Source organism: Chamaea fasciata, unplaced genomic scaffold, assembly GCF_029207755.1.
Source record: "Chamaea fasciata isolate MVZ Bird 193981 ecotype frontalis unplaced genomic scaffold, bChaFas1.0.hap1 SCAF_6, whole genome shotgun sequence".
Lineage (NCBI taxonomy): Eukaryota > Metazoa > Chordata > Aves > Passeriformes > Sylviidae > Chamaea > Chamaea fasciata.
In genome coordinates this window covers 60,414,686-60,430,505 of record NW_027094091.1, presented here as the reverse complement: position 1 = coordinate 60,430,505, position 15,820 = coordinate 60,414,686, and the positions used below count along the sequence as shown (strand labels likewise).

General features: G+C 39.0%; 1 protein-coding gene across 7 annotated transcripts in view; it reads right to left on the bottom strand.

The window, feature by feature from the left end:
* Positions 1 to 344: 344 nt before the first annotated feature.
* Positions 345 to 15,820, bottom strand: part of ANAPC10 (anaphase promoting complex subunit 10) — a 33,120-nt gene continuing 17,644 nt past the window's right edge. For 6 of the 7 annotated variants that reach the window (XM_066186555.1, XM_066186561.1, XM_066186558.1 and 3 more), the window contains exon 5: positions 345 to 734. In XM_066186555.1, the coding sequence (XP_066042652.1) occupies positions 504 to 734 (231 nt within the window). In that variant the 3' untranslated portion in view covers positions 345 to 503. The remainder of the gene's footprint in view (positions 735 to 15,820) is intronic. The other variant, XM_066186556.1, reaches the window with a different exon arrangement.

Sequence of the window (15,820 nt, the reverse complement as noted above, 5' to 3'; positions counted from 1 at the left end):
TGCACACGGCCACTGAAGAGAAACAACCCTCCAGAGAAAAGGTACAACAGATTAGCATAAGCAATAATGGGAAAATACTACTGGTAGTATCTTTAGATCATGTCTGTTCAAGAAGAGGAGAAACTTTTTACAGAGCAATTTTATGTAGAGGAATGAACTGTTTCCATGCATGATCATTAGGGGAAAAAATCATCCCCCAAAACACCTTTTTATATCAAATTAATTATTGATTCCCACCCAGTCAAATACATTCTTTTAAGAGTGCCTGGGTTGTTTTTTCCTCTCTCAGAGAGCACAGAGCACTCAGACTCCTAGAAAAAGAAACAAAATTACAGACTACAACATACTGTAACACAAAATTACCTTTATTTCAAAATTGTACAAAGTATAAACATAAAGATATAATTACACTGAAGTAAACCCTGCTCTTTAATTATCTGAATACTTTAGCAATGATACAGTCATGAAAAAATACCTTTATTATTATTCCTCATGAGGAAATTTTATCTGATGGAGCGATACATCATGAAATCAATCGTTGTACATCTGGGGAATTTGCCAATGGAGCTCTCTTCCACAGGGGTGTACACTTTGATTTGCCTCATGTGAGTGTCTCTCCCATTCTGGTGATTGGCTAGAACAGCAATCTGGATCATAAAGGTGCGAATGGGCTTCTTGTGAGCATCTGTGAGAGGAACATGGATCCAGCCACTGGGTTCCACTAATTCCAGCTGCTGCCAAAAACAACACAGAAGAGCAAAACATTCAGAAACAGTTTCCACACTTCATATAAATGATCACATATTAAGCCCATTTAATAAAGCAGTCTTGTTAATCAGATTTTAATTACTTTTTCAAATTAATTTGAAATAACAGAATTGAATAGTCATAGCTAATTTACTGCTCGTGTAAATGTATACAAATTAATTTGGTTGTGTAGAGCTGTGTTCGCTTTTGCCTTTCAGAATCTACTCCTCATTTTTTGCCCTAATCTTAAAATAAAAATCAATATAAAAGAATACAGACTTCAGTATAAATTCAAGAAAGTAAAAGTGTAGCATTTGGACCTTCTTACTGAAGATCACTGCTCAAAGATGACAAAATATACATTTCAAATTGTTTTACCTTGGCACCCTGCAGTACAATATACTAGAGTGAATTACATATGAAACTAAATGCACACAAAGTTCTGGGTTTTCAGAAACTCCTTAGATTATTAAGGGGACTGGAGAAGAGGAAAAGGAAGGTGACAGAGGAAAAAAGAAAGGATACCTCAAATTTCATCTCATGTATCAAGACAGATGCCTGGCCAATTCATAATTGCTGCACAGCCATTAAATGACATTCTAATCCCATTTGACTTGCCTTTTATACAACATACTCAGTGTGATAAGTTTTTTTTTTTCAGTTTTAATCCTACACAAACCAATGTCGAGGCAAGCAAAGAACTTTTGTTAACTCTAAACCACATCACTGACACAACAGATTGCTGAAATCAAGCTGGATGCTACGCAGAACATGGTAACAGCTTTTGTTTAAAGCTAGCTGCCCAACTTCAAAGCACAGCTCAAAACACACATGGAAGAGCACACAAGTAAATAGAAGTCTTGGGGGGGAAAGAAAACAAAACACAAAACAATTGTCCACTAGCAAGTGGATTCACACAGCTAAGCAAATAAGAGTGCTGTTCTTAGCAGCTGAGTTCCCCTAAGGAAGCTGAATGTGCTTTGAGCAGCTCAGAATTCCCATCTTTCTCCTGAAAACACTGCCTGGCACATCCTGGCAAATGCCTTGTTTATGCTGAAGGTTTCAAAAGACCCATCTGAGAGCTACTGGTTCAGAGGCAGCAGACACCCTGAGAAAACAACCCAAGAAACAAGTAAGACAGTTTGATGACTACTTCAGCTTAAAGTAGCAAACAAAAAAAATCTTTTACACCTCCACCTTAAAAGAAAGAACAAGAAAAAAAAACCCAACAAATAACCACAACCCAAAACTCTCCACTGCTGCAGACTCTCCAACAAATTATTTCCAAAGCATTACATTCACTAAACCTTAGCAGCAAATCATTTCACTCTGGGAGCTAGACATTTCCACAAACACACAGTCACTCATTTGTTGTAGCACTGTCCCTTTCAAAAAAACATTAAATTTTTTTTTTTTTTTTTTTTTTTTTTTTTTTTTTTTGCATGGGAAACTTCAGGTAATGGCTGACTTCACAAAGGGATGAAAAAAAAGATGTCTTGTTGAAGCAGCTTTACAGAGGGCAAACTCATCATGGTGAGGTGACAGTAAACAGCTTGAGCAAGGATGCTTTCCATCTTCATAGTAAACAGAGGAGGTGGATCCTCCTAACACTTTATTCAACTACTACTAAGGTCAAGTGACTGTGATTTTGAAGACAATTACAAGTCTATTGCTAATTAAACTTGCATTTTAAGATTATTCTCAGTGTTCACAAATTTTGACTGCTAATTCAAAGAGGAAAATTTGAGTTCAAGAGCTAAGATACTGAGATTTTTATGTTTAGAGCTAAGGTACTGAGATTTTTAGTATGAAATAGATTAGTTAACAGTAAGTTTTAGTAAAAAAAAGAAAAAGGTATGAAAGATAAAAGTATGGCATCTTTTTCAATGCTTTGTTTCATCCCTGTTCAAGGGAGGTGGTTATATGCTCTATTTACAACATGTTATTTTCCAGTCCTGCTACAAAGACAACAAAAAACCAAAGAGTTTCTCCCCGAGTCTTTCTACAGAGATGGGACAAATCATTCCTTCACCTGTATAACTGGCAACTGAAGCATTAGGCTAATTAGACTAAAAGGTTCCCTGGCTCCAGGTGTCCAACTTCACATACTCTGAGCCGGTTTTTACTGTCTTAAGCGAAATACAGGATTTTAAAGGAGGTTTAGCTCCCACTGAGCTCACTTGCAGTTCTGCAAATGGATACAAGTTCTCAAGCCAGCCACAACACAGAGCCTGAGCAACCATCTAGGAGCAGTCACTTGAGTGCCTCTCCTAGGAACACCACGACTGAGCAGACAGCACACAATCCATCAAGCACCACTGAGCTGTCTTAGCCAGAAAGGTTTTTTTATTTCCCCAAATCTCAGATTCCCTCACTCCACATTTTTCAACTTCCCTAACAGATGAATGCACAGACTTTACTTGTACAAATCCTGGGCACATCCTCAGAATAGGCCCCTTTCCCCAATCCAGTCAAACAGTTGCCTCTTGAACAAAACACACAACACTTGTGATGAAGTTGGAGGCTACAGTGTCCTAAATGCAAATGTCAGACTTGGATGTCTGAAAGAAGTGAGCTCTTGACTTCTGCCCTCTTAATAACATTCCTCTACTGACATTTGAGTCTAACATTTTTTTTTTTAAATTGATGCCCACATAGTTCATGAAAACCTTGATATAGACTCGGCTACTGAGGTTTAAATGCAACAAAACCAAACTGAACATTCAGTAGAAAAGGAAGTATTGTTTTGCCACTATGATACACACATTTTCTGTGACCAAAGGAATGGTATAAACCAGACACACACATTCTCCCAACTTCTTCTCCTCCACATCTGTCATGCTCTTTCAGATGTGTGGAACAGCTGCTTTTTCCAGAGGGCCCAGGTCCCTCACCAGGGAGAAGGAACAGGACATGGGAATAGGCAGGGGAGATACAAGACACAATGCTGCCCACTCCTAGCTCAATGTCAGCGCCCAGACCCAGCCACCACAAGTCCTAGCAGAAGTGGGATGAAATATGCAGCTCTACTCTGCCTGGAGCATTCCCAGTGTGAACAGAATCTAAAGGAAGCTTACTGTGAAGTTTTAAGAAATTCCTATTAAGCCCATGCAAATGGCAATCTTTCAAAGCCTTGTAAACTGGTCTGGAAATTTGGGTGGATTTTTACAGGGTGGCAAAAGGCACATCCTCAACACAAAGGCTGAACTATTGCCAAATTTCAAATCCTTGCTTTAGAGCTTGGGGGCACTGGAGCATCAAAGAAGGACACCAGAATATTCTCACACAAGCAAAACAGCATACTTTTCACTAGCCTAATTCTTGGAACAGAACTGCTTTGGCTGAAACTTTCAAAAAATTCAACTCAAAGCAGATATGTGGCATGGAAAAATCTGTCTGAAACCTGAACTTTGGCAAAAGTCAAAGTAACCAAGAGTTAAGCCTTAAAATGGAAAGGGTCACACAACTTTAAGTACAGGTGGCACTGGCAGCTCCACCCATAATAAATACTATAGTTGAAATCCATTTCAGTTGACTTTGCTCAAAGTCAAGCTTGTTCTTCAAAAGCACAGACCACTGTATATACATATAGACACACACACACAGATATATTTATCACCTCAACTCTATAGTACCAGTCCTCTATGAGCAAATACCAGATTAAGTTTCCTCCTGTATTTTTAATCTTATGTAGATCATTAAGACTCAGTCATAATTAACTGTCTTTCTAGAGATTTTTAAAAATCAGCTTTATTACTAATCACCCGCGTGAAATTAAAAATTCAAAATTTCTTTCTGATATGTGGGGGTTTTTTGAATTTTCTTTTTTATAAAAAAGGAAAACATAAGAATGAACCAGTGCAAGTTCAGTTTTGGTAACTCAGGACAGTTCCTGCAGCTCTAGACTAATCTTACTGAACAATATACTAAAAGCCCAGGGTTTGTGGCTTTTTTTATATTTGCTTCTAATACTATAAATTTTGTGACAATTGGAAAACAAGAAGATCATGAAAGTCAAAATAAAAGAACAAAGGGATAGAAATGGAAATGGAAAAATCACTCACTTGTCCTTGCTGCTGTTATACTCTAGTTCTTCTCCTGCTTTCTTTCCGTTGCTTTCTTATTTTTCCTGTCCTCTGCGTGCTACAGCTTTACCTATGGACATATACTTCTAACTCCATGAATTCACATTATTTGGAAAACCAAAGGAAAATTAATGTTCTCAATGGAATTCTCCTCCCCAGCCTATTTAACAGCCCTTTTTCTTCACTTTATTGTACAGTCCAGAGGTTCTACAGAATTCCATACATATTTGGCAAGGCTAGCACTGCAACTAATGTGTGTCCTACCATAGAAGATGCAAACCACACAACAAAATACAAATTAAAAAAAAAATAAAAAAAGACCAAGGCAACTTGAGGATACTTCAACTTCAGAGAGATGACTGAACACAAGACCAGAGTTTTTAGGAGGGAGCTGCTTCTACAATCACTAGCCTCTTTACAAGCTAGGAAGTTATTTACCCAAAGAATACTTTTCTGGTGTATTAACCCACCCTGAATTGAATACTGACCTCTTTTCCAAACTCAGTGATATTTTGTCTACATTCTGTGCCATCTCCAAATGGCATATAACTCTAACTGCTGCTTCTACTAGGGTTACAAATGCAACCCAAGTTTTTGGCTATATTTACAGTAGGCTAGCATCCTTGAAATAAGACATGATTTTTCCTGCCCTTTAAAGGTATCTTTTGTGAAGATACAGAGAAGAAAAAACTCACTGTAAGTAGTTTCACATTCAGTGTAATTACAAACACATCCCAGATGTATGTTAGAAAGGGGAATGAATATATATAGGAAGAAAAAGCAGCTCATTTTTTTCCTCTGGGAAGCATGTGCAGAAGAGGACCTACGTACTGACAGAAAGCCAAGAATTCTTGTTGCCATCACAGCTTCGGCATGAAACATGATTCTGAGATGTTTGTACCTCATCAAATTTCTGTTTCATCAACTTTACTACTAGATTCAAATGGCTGTGAAATCAAACAGCATTTGATTTTACTTCTTCTACTTTTTGCATAAAAAATGTTAAAGCTGCTTTTTGTTTTAGTGACTCAGCCAACTATGAAATTAAAAGTAGTGGCTAGACTCTTCTTCACACATATAATTTTGTCTCTCTATGTGCTTAGCCAGTTCTTACAATACAGTTTTTATAAAAACCTAAGCTTTTCAAAGCAGGTGTTCTCAATAAATAATGTATTCTTCCAAGAAGAAGATTATAAAACTAAGTTTCAGGGAAAAGAAATGCTATGTTCAGAAATTAAATATTTATCAATACACAAACTTTCCCATGTAGGAGAAGGCTTTTTCCTGTTTAGCCATTGTTTTTTACATCTATCCAAATATGTTTTCACAACTGGCAAGGAGAAAGAAGGCTGGCTCAGCTTCCAAAATTCTGCTTCCATAACTGCCATGTCCTACCATTTAGTTACCAGGACTGAGAATCTGTGTGCCTCTGCATAATTCCAAGTATTGGAACTGTCAACACATGAAGTAGCAGAGCTTGGGCTTCAGCCATCACTTCACTTAGGAAGGAAGAGAACCAGTTAATAGCAGTGATGCACCAGTTCCAGCAGAAAAAATGAAGCATGTCCAAAAGAAACTTGGCGAGTTCCAAGTGAGCCAAAGGAGGGACACCACATTAGCAACTTAACAGGGAACACAGCAACAGGCTCAAAGGACCCACTGTGAATAGCACACTTGTGTGCTGGGATGGAGCAACGACCACCTAAGGAGGTGCCTCTGTGGTCTTAATCAGCCACCTCCTTAAACGGTCAAGAAATCTCATTTCAGTCCATTAGGCAAGAGAAGTTTTCCATTCTTTTAAACAGCGGTTCCTGAAGAGTCTAAAAGAGCACAGTCCATCCCTCAAGAAGAGTCAGATGTGGATTTGGGTCGACAGGAGACCAGTGAAACCTGCAAACACTAAAAGTTCCTCTCTCTTAGTATCCTATAAGCTCTTTGTTCACATAAAGTGAAAGAAATAACCTTTGGGAAGACTGGAAGGTTGAAAAAAAGGTCCAAAAGATCCTTGCAAGAAGTTTTATAGAACCACCTTCAGAATATTCTGCTCCAGATGAAAACACTAGAAATTAATCGATGCCCAGGTGTGTTCGAAGGTTGTATGCAATTAAAATAAAGACAACTAAACACTCAAAGCAAGCTATAAAGAATATGTAGAAAAGGAAGAAAAGCAAATCCTTGGGTCAAGGATTAGTATTCACAATGCTCAAATACAGATCCTTCTACTGCCTTTACAAATTTCCTGTTTGGTTTACTTGAGCAGCACAAATACGTTGGACAGCGTCAGCGGGTTGTGTCCCATTGCTGCTTTCTGAAGGGAGCAGATGATGCCAGTTGAGCCATGTATGGTGCAACCTGAATTTCACTTGGCAGAATGACTCGCCAGCCAACTCGTGCAATGGTCTCAGTGACTGGTCCATTTTGATATTCTTTAGAATTGGGTGTCCAGATTATCATTTTCCCGTACAGTTAAAAAGAATCCCTTTTATTTGATTCTGCTGAGAAACCAATGCAATATCTTCTAAGATGTACATAGTTAATTCAGGCAGAATTTCAGGAATAAAGTTAGGAAGAGTTGAAAATTAATCCATGGACTGGTAAACAGGAAAAGTCAGCTTTATGAATCCCCTCACAGTCTGTCTTTGAAATCTGCTGAAGCAAGATGAAGAACACCTAAGAGGACAACAGTTAAGTCTTAGACATGATGGGGAGCCTCTGGTGAGTGAGTGTGCACATAAGCCGACTCTCAAATGGAGGAAATGGGGTACAGTGGCACACACTGTGGAACACCAAGAGCTTTAGGGCATGGATTCACAGGAGAAACAGCTCTTTCAAAAGCACCAAATGATGAAGAATTCCACATAAAGATGCCTGCAAAAGGGTCAAGGCTGTGCTGAACTGCCCACATGGAAAACTCCTGACAGATGAAGTCATGGATGATCTGGACATGTGTGGAGGGGCCCCTGTCCGTGGTACTTAAACAACCACCACCCTGCCCATCACACTCCCACCTCTGCATCTGCCCACAGCACTTGCACAGTCAGGTACAGCCAGCCTGACAGACAAAATAAATAACCTGCCAAATGCTCAACCTCTGAAATTGTCAGCCAGAACTGTCTGACTCAATGGCAATTTCAGAAAATATTGTCTGCTTAACTCTGGGTGGCAGGAAAAAAAAAGCAAAAGGAAAGGAAAAAAAAACTGACAAGAGTCTTTGAATACTTCATTCTCTAGAATGTGGCTGAAAACAGCTCTTCATTCTAGAAAATTTACCTGCAGAAACCATCAGGAATTTGTCACAGACTGTTTACTAGGAAAGTCTCTCTGGAAGAAAGAAATACAGTTTTCCCATTTGCTGTGCCATATCCAGTATTTATTTTTTTTTTAGTATGTTCCATGAAGAACAAGAGATAGGCAGCTCTACATTTATTACAAAAATACATACCTCAAGAAATATATATTGCTTCAGAGAAGGATAACAATGTTGAACAGTCTTGGACAGTTTGCTTTTCAGTCCCACATTTTTGAAGTCCTATTGTTAAGAGAGGTCATTTGAACCATCACATAATAATTTACACTGGACACATTCATAAACTAAAACTCGTTAGAGAAGGAATGCTATGCTGTGTATGCTTTAAGTGGCAACCATCCTAGCCACTGGAACTTCATAAACAATAAAAAACCTTCTCTCTGTCCCTTTGAAAACCAGGAAGATCCAACCAGCAAACACAGAACAACAATGCAGTCTAGAATGGAGTTTCATACATGCAAGTATGGAATTAAGGCCTAAAACTCCAAAGCAAACCTTCTACCCACAGCAGGAAGCTCTCTAAGTTTAGCTTGGTATCAGCTAAAAGAGATTTCACCATAACAGGAATCTGTTGCTCCAGAAGGAATACTGTCTCCAACTGAAATCAGCTGTAACAGTTGTGAAATTTCAGACCTCTGATTTAAAGAAAAATGAGCGTCATAAGTCATTAAGAAGCAGTCAAGAGTGGAGGAAGGGAAGGCAAATACACCCTAGTGCAGTAGTATTCTCCTGCAGGGACCTGATCTCACTCCACAGCTGGCACAATCCACAGGAATGCCATACCTTTGTAAGGGCACTTCAACTCTGAGAACTTTCCTGGTATCAGGGGAAATCCTTCACACCTACAGGGACTTGGCTCCAGTGTGAACCTGTTACTTCCCCTGAGCTTGGCAGACAGCACACTGAAGATGAAAAAGCTACAAAAAAATATTTGAGCTTTGGCTGACAGTGTCAAAAACCAGGTAATGCAGCCCGAAACAAGCTTTCAGCCTCACTTTGCCTATTTCTGGTACCTAAGGTGGGTCAAGTTTTAGTTGCAGACATACTGGAACAGACTGCATCTGGACAGTCTGAAATGTTCATTAAAAATGAATGGTAGAAAATCCATGATTTGCTATAAGTCTTTTCAAAATTCCAGCATTCTGAAAGAAGAATGAGGGACTTTTCAAATTTTTTTTAAACCACGGTACTTTACAACTTAAATTATCAGTAGCTTTGAGTATTACAGAGGCAGATGTGACAAAAGAAACAGCACATTCAAAAAACCAAGAAGCAACAAAAAATTACTATAAAATATATAGCCAGCACTGCACACTGCCCATTTAGAAAGAAGTGCAAATCTCATTTAGTGAAAACAAATGTTTCATACCTTTAGGGAAGCACTCCAAATCGAATTTTACCTCACTGCAATGTTTCTTCATTTTACAAGTAAGTAACTAAGGAGGAGGCCCCATGTGCACAAGGTAACTGTGTAGGAACACTCCTAAGTTGGGATCTGGCAGATGATGACCAACCAATACAAGTACCTTTTGCAGTGCTTTTGAAAACCCTCAGTAACTTCTAACTGATCAGAAGCTTGGAAAAAAACAAAACCAACTGTCAAACATAACAAAAGCCACGACAACATCCCACGTTCACTCAAAACAAATAGTACCACCTGCATTCAAAGTTTTTAGTCATAACACAAAATACAAAATAGTCACGGAAGTATCAAAAACCTCCCATCTGGTGAAGCATGCTGACTAAGGTTTTCGTAACAACGGAAACAGGGCACAGATTTCTTAAAAATTACTGAAGACAATACATTACTAGCACCTTTATTTAAGTTTGGATCTTAGTCATAAATTTGAATTCTCACCCCAAGCACTGAAAAGCCCTAAGATTTCCCTGTACTGAGATATCAAAATCTTAGTCCTTCCCTTTAGAGCAGCACCCACCCAAAGCAAAGACATCTCCCACAACTTCCAGGTGAGTCAGGCTGCTCTCTGGTAAGAGAGTAGCACTGTAACCATCTACTGGAGAGAGGCAGGGGAAACCAGTAACGAAAGAGCAGATAGCTACACAAAGAGAACAGAAACAGATTGAAGTGGGGTAGTGGAACATTCTACTTCAAAGAAGTCTGAACGTATATTTAAAAAACCATTCCGAAGCTCAGGTGAATTTGCATTACAAGTGGAACTGCTGACTGAAGAATGGGACAAAGCAGCTGCCTTTCATGAAAGGTAACAGAACAGGCTGAACTTGCTGATCTTAGAGGTCTTTCCCAACTTAAACGATTCTATGGTTAACACCACAGAATCTTCCAAGAAAGGGAGTATAGACAGAATTTTCTATGAGCAAGAAACAAGTGCTTTGAACAATGGCCTTATACAAAGGACTTTAAGGCAAATAGAATGAGCACATTAAACCTGGAAGATAGCAAAGCATCAAGGGAGAAGCCCTATGAATTTTTTTCAAACTAGAGCTTCTGGGTACAAGCAGGAACAACATAAATGTATTATTCTATGGGTGCGCTGCACAAATTGATTGCAAATGGAAGTTAAGGCTGGAAAACATTTCTGGGAAATAACTAATTTTACAAAGGGGCAGAAGTTTGCAAAGTCGGTGAAAACAGTATTGCAGATGTCTGCAGTTCCCATTTCTCCTAACATACATAATGGAATGATACTATGTTTGTGTGAAAGTGAAAAAAACCCCAGGTCATAATTTACCTTCAAAATTGTTTAGCCATATCCAGGAAATATGTCTAGACACAGCTACAGTTAAATTATACAAAGGAAGAATTTGAAAAAAAAAAAATTATGCAAGGAATATTAAAGATCTAAGAGTCTCAAAACTGGCCACACTGAGTTAATTCTCTATCAAGCCATCTCAAATAACTTAGCGGCAATAACCTAGTGACCACATTTCATGCCATGCACTTTGCATCCCAGAGAATGCAGAAAATTAATATGGGAAATGAACAAATGTAAAAAGAAAGGGAATATCATGATATTTAAAAAATAGTCCATAGGAGTAGTAGCAGCCAGCTGCTACCTCTCAAGCACTCCTGTAGGTGAGGGGAATAAAGTACATTAAAACTAAAAAAAAAACCTCATTCCCCTCACTGAGAAGGGCTATTACATCTAAGAGAACTAGTTGTCTGATCTCCTACCAGAAGACAGGCCCACAAAACTGCATGGCTCTAACTTTTAACCTGTTACACAAGATGAGTTCCTGAGTGACTTTATTTGTCAGGAACAAATTACACCTGAGTAGTACCAAATTTAAAAAACCCTACTCATTCTTTACCAGCAAGAGGACAAGTTGTTGCTTTAAGACATGAAAAGCACTGGGGTTAAAGGAAAGCATTTCTCCTGGTTTCACAGGAGTGGTTTGCTTCTGAGAATTACAGAGAGCTGCCTCTCCCGAATATCAAGGAATTTAAAGACCCTAAACCTCTGTAAATAATCCCCAAATCCTGCAGAAGTACAGTATGCAAACATTTCTGTGTCTGGATAAGGAGACCGTGGACGCTTAGTAAAGGCAAGTGGGGCAAAACCTGATAAACTTCAAGATTACGCAAGTGTGTTGTAGCACACAATAAACAAATGCAGAGCAGCATTTCACAGGATCCAGAGTGTAATAAATGCTCAGTTCAAGGAATATTTACTCACTGGAAACAAATGCAAAAGACTGTTGTGAAAACTATGTGTGCAAATTTAAAATGCAACGCAGAGTCTCATCTCAGAAAGATCCCAAATTCATAAACATGTCTCACTGGAGATATATTTTCATATGAACGAACTTTAAAAGAGAAGAAATATATCTGTCAAAGGCTGAGCTGGATACTTTCATGTGAGCCAGAATACACTTCCATAAATTTGCAAAGCTGGAATCAGAACTGTTGCCCAATGGAAGCATTTAATTTTACATCCAAACAGAATTTCTTTAATGTACTGGAACAAACGCAGTAGAGTTTTTACCTTTTGCTTGTGTTTTCTTACAAATCAATAAGAAAGAGCATCCAAAAAAAACCCCACAAGGCTTTTTTCTGTTGTTTTATGTGGAGATCAGACTCTAGACTCTGCTTCTTTCAATCTAGATACATTTTATTTCTTGACTTCTTTCTGGGACTCAAAGGTCCCTCAAGTCACCATTCACTCAAAAAAATGTACAGTTTAAAAAGGTAATCCATGGTGCTATACACTTGGGCTGATAACTCCCTCGCTGCAACAGCATTTCTGCTACAAACAGCATCTGGAATAGCCTTAGTGCTGCATCCTACAGGCCAAGAACATGAGCTCTTCACCATGAACTGCACAAGAATCAAAATAAAACTACATCCTAAGTATGCTCCTGCAAAATGAGGGGGCAGTGGAAAACAAAGCATGAGAATGAGATAATTAAAAACTTGTTTACCAGCAGGCCTGCTATTTACTAAGTCAAGAGCTACTGTGGGGTGTCCTCTTACTGCTTAGTAAAGTGCAGTCAACAACAAGCAGATGGAATTGGATTGCAAATCTATGTGACTTACTGTATATCTACAAGTCCTGTGGCTACATATGTTCCTCTGCTTAATTTATTTCTGCTATGCAAGTAAATCTTTAACTCCTCGTGACAGTATAAAGAAATAGAAGAAAGTCCAGTAATTCCACAACAGAAGTTCCTACCCCAGCAGTGCCAGATTTACCAGAAGCTGATTTATGAAAACCTCTGTTACACATGGTGACCATCAAAATCACAACACAGACCTGGTCAAGGAGAGGGAAGCCTACTGCAAAATTTTACTACCACATTTCTCCTGATACTGAATTATAACTCTTTTTGAAAGAACGAAAAAACAAAACGTGATTTGATGTTTACCTTACTAATTATGTTCCATCTTACTAATTATGTCCATCTTACTGAAAAGTAACAAATTAATCTCAACTAAGAGAAACAAATAAGGGTTTTCTGCATTTGCTAGTAGAAATAATCCAAAAAGTCCTTCATACCCACAGCTGAATTTGATCTCTGACAGACACAGAACGGGGGGGAAACCAATAATTAAGAAAGAAGTATTAGGGGATTCACCACATGATCCACTCAAAAATTGTGACTGAGAACAGAATTCATAAAAAGCTTCAGTAAAAACTGTTTTTGTTAACATTCCTTTAATGTGATACATAAAACACTCCAGAGTTCATTCTGAAATAAAATCGGACTGTTAGATAAACCTGCTTTAGGAATTGGATGAAGGCAGCTAGAGAGCACAGGCCCTCAAGCCAGACACATATGTTACATTACTATTCTCACTCCACCCTCTCCTGTGTGCTCGCACAGAAAATGGAAAAAGCCTGGGAAAGGTTTTTCCGACTCCAACACATGATCTCGGTTATCTTATGACAGATTAAGACAGAGAACAGCCCTCAGAAAGAAAAAATTTATACTTCATATCTATAGAAACATTTCCATGCATTACTTGAGATAAGGAACGGGATAACACCACATTCAATCCCTTCCCACCCAATAAAACTTAGCAAAGAATTGAATTTAGAGCCTGGGTAGCAGTGTTCTCATCAAAGCCAGACGCAGACACGGGATCCCTGACCAACAGAACATTTCAGTAAGCATGGGAACAAGACCTCCCTCTGGAAAGAACTGCCATGGTGGTAGCTCTGAAGCAACTGAGTCTCTTGCTCCAGAACCCTGGATTTGTTCTAGATCACTACCACCTGCCAGGCAGCATTTTCTTCTGAACACTGAGGATTGCTGTAATTTACCATATCAACAGAATTCCTTTCCAGAACTACTTTCCCAGTGACACTGTGAATAATCTCAGTTTTCCACTAGAATGTTATGCTTCAGAGATAAAAAGAAAAAAAAAAGGCTGATGATAATTATAAAATCCCCCCACATACCTACACGAAATACACTTGTTCCTTTATTTCTACCTGAATTCATGGAAATTTTGGGTTGCTCTTTTTTGGTGCTGACTTGAAAAAGCATGGCACATCCAGTGTATTTAATGGATTTGTTTTGGGGTCTTTTTAATCCTAATTAATAGCAACAGCTGATAACTTTGCCACAAGGCAGTATATACTACAAATAGCCAAGCGTGACTGCATCTGTGCGGATGCAAGCGAAGGTATTATAACATGGAAGCCACACATACAGAGAATAATAAGTGGTGGGCAGATTGGCTCCTAAATCCTTCTAAATTGGGGCTACTTCCTCTCTCCACCCACTGCCACACTGTTGGTTTGGCAAAGGGTGGTGAACACAGTCACAGGAGGTTTCCAGCTCCTGGTGCTAACAAGTTGTTCAAGTGAAACAGAAAATGAGGTATGCTGTGCCAGCTGACCAGCACCAGTTGAGATGACAGCATAAAGGTTTCTTAGGTATCCAAGAAAATTCCCATTCCTTTCATATCTTTTCTTATGCTTGAACCAAATTAAATGTTGACTGCTGGCTTTACTCTGTGGAGGATTTTAATACTATGCTAGTAGCAACATCCAGAGGGATCAGAACCAGTCTTGGATTTGCCCTTGCTGCATGTATTTAGCAGTTCTTAAAGTCTGAAAATATTTAGTGCTCCCTCCAAGGATTACTTCCACAGTTAAGTCTATGAAGGCAATCAGGTAAATCAAAGACGATTGTTTATAACTCACTGACTTTATCCTCCCAATCCTATTTCACAGTGTAGAAAGAAGTAGCTTATAGGCAAGAAGGTTCCAAATCGTGAGCAACCTCTCCAGAAAGAGGAAAGCAGGAGTGAGTGAGCAGCATCTTACTGTCAGCTTTGACACAACTGGTTTACAACCTTCAAGCAAAAGACGGTGGCGTGACTCCCACAGTGTTTTCACATTTGGATCCAAAACCAGAGGAGATAATTTTGGATTATTCAGGCCTAGGGAACTTACAGAATGGGAAAGAACATGACTATAGAATGTGGTAGGCTAGAAGAGGAAGAAAAATGAGATAGAGAAGTAGCTCTTTATTTAACGATTTCCATGCAGTATGCAGGGCCCTTTACTACAGAAAAATATAATTTCCCTTTCAAATACAGGTCTGCTGCACTTTTCCAAGATCTCCTTCCTAATATGCTGACTTCTTGAGATCAAAGAAGTGTCCCTTGTTCCAGACAGTTTCTTCAATGGCACCTACCTCCTTGCTAAATAACTGCAAGGTTGGCTGTCTAGAGTCCACTTCCCCAAAAGCCAATAAATGATACAGCCAACCAACAAACATTTTCATTTTCCCTAGTTCAAACCTTGAAGCCTTATGTGACCGGGAACTCCTTCAAACACCCAAGGAAAAAGCTGTACTAAACGGTTTGTCTACCAGGGTCTCCAACCTTCTGTCTACGTGCAGAGAGATCCAACACAAGAGATAAAGCAGATGTTGCTACATGCTCCAGTTTGCAAGCGCACAGTATCACATGTTTTGTAAACCACAGTTCAAATGAATTCTGATCAACTGAGAGGGTTCACCTGACTGAGCACCACGAAGATGTTCTAGATGAGCATCACACTGACACCCACCATAAGCTGTAATGCTGGAGGCACTTGGATGTTTTAAAATGTCAACTAGACACTACACTTGCATTAAAAAAGGAGAGGGAAGGAAGGGAAGGGGTTAAATATTGAAGTAGGGAAACTAAACAAGTGAGTTCTGTGATGCTGTCACCTCCCCCTCCATCCACCCACCTTATTCCTCA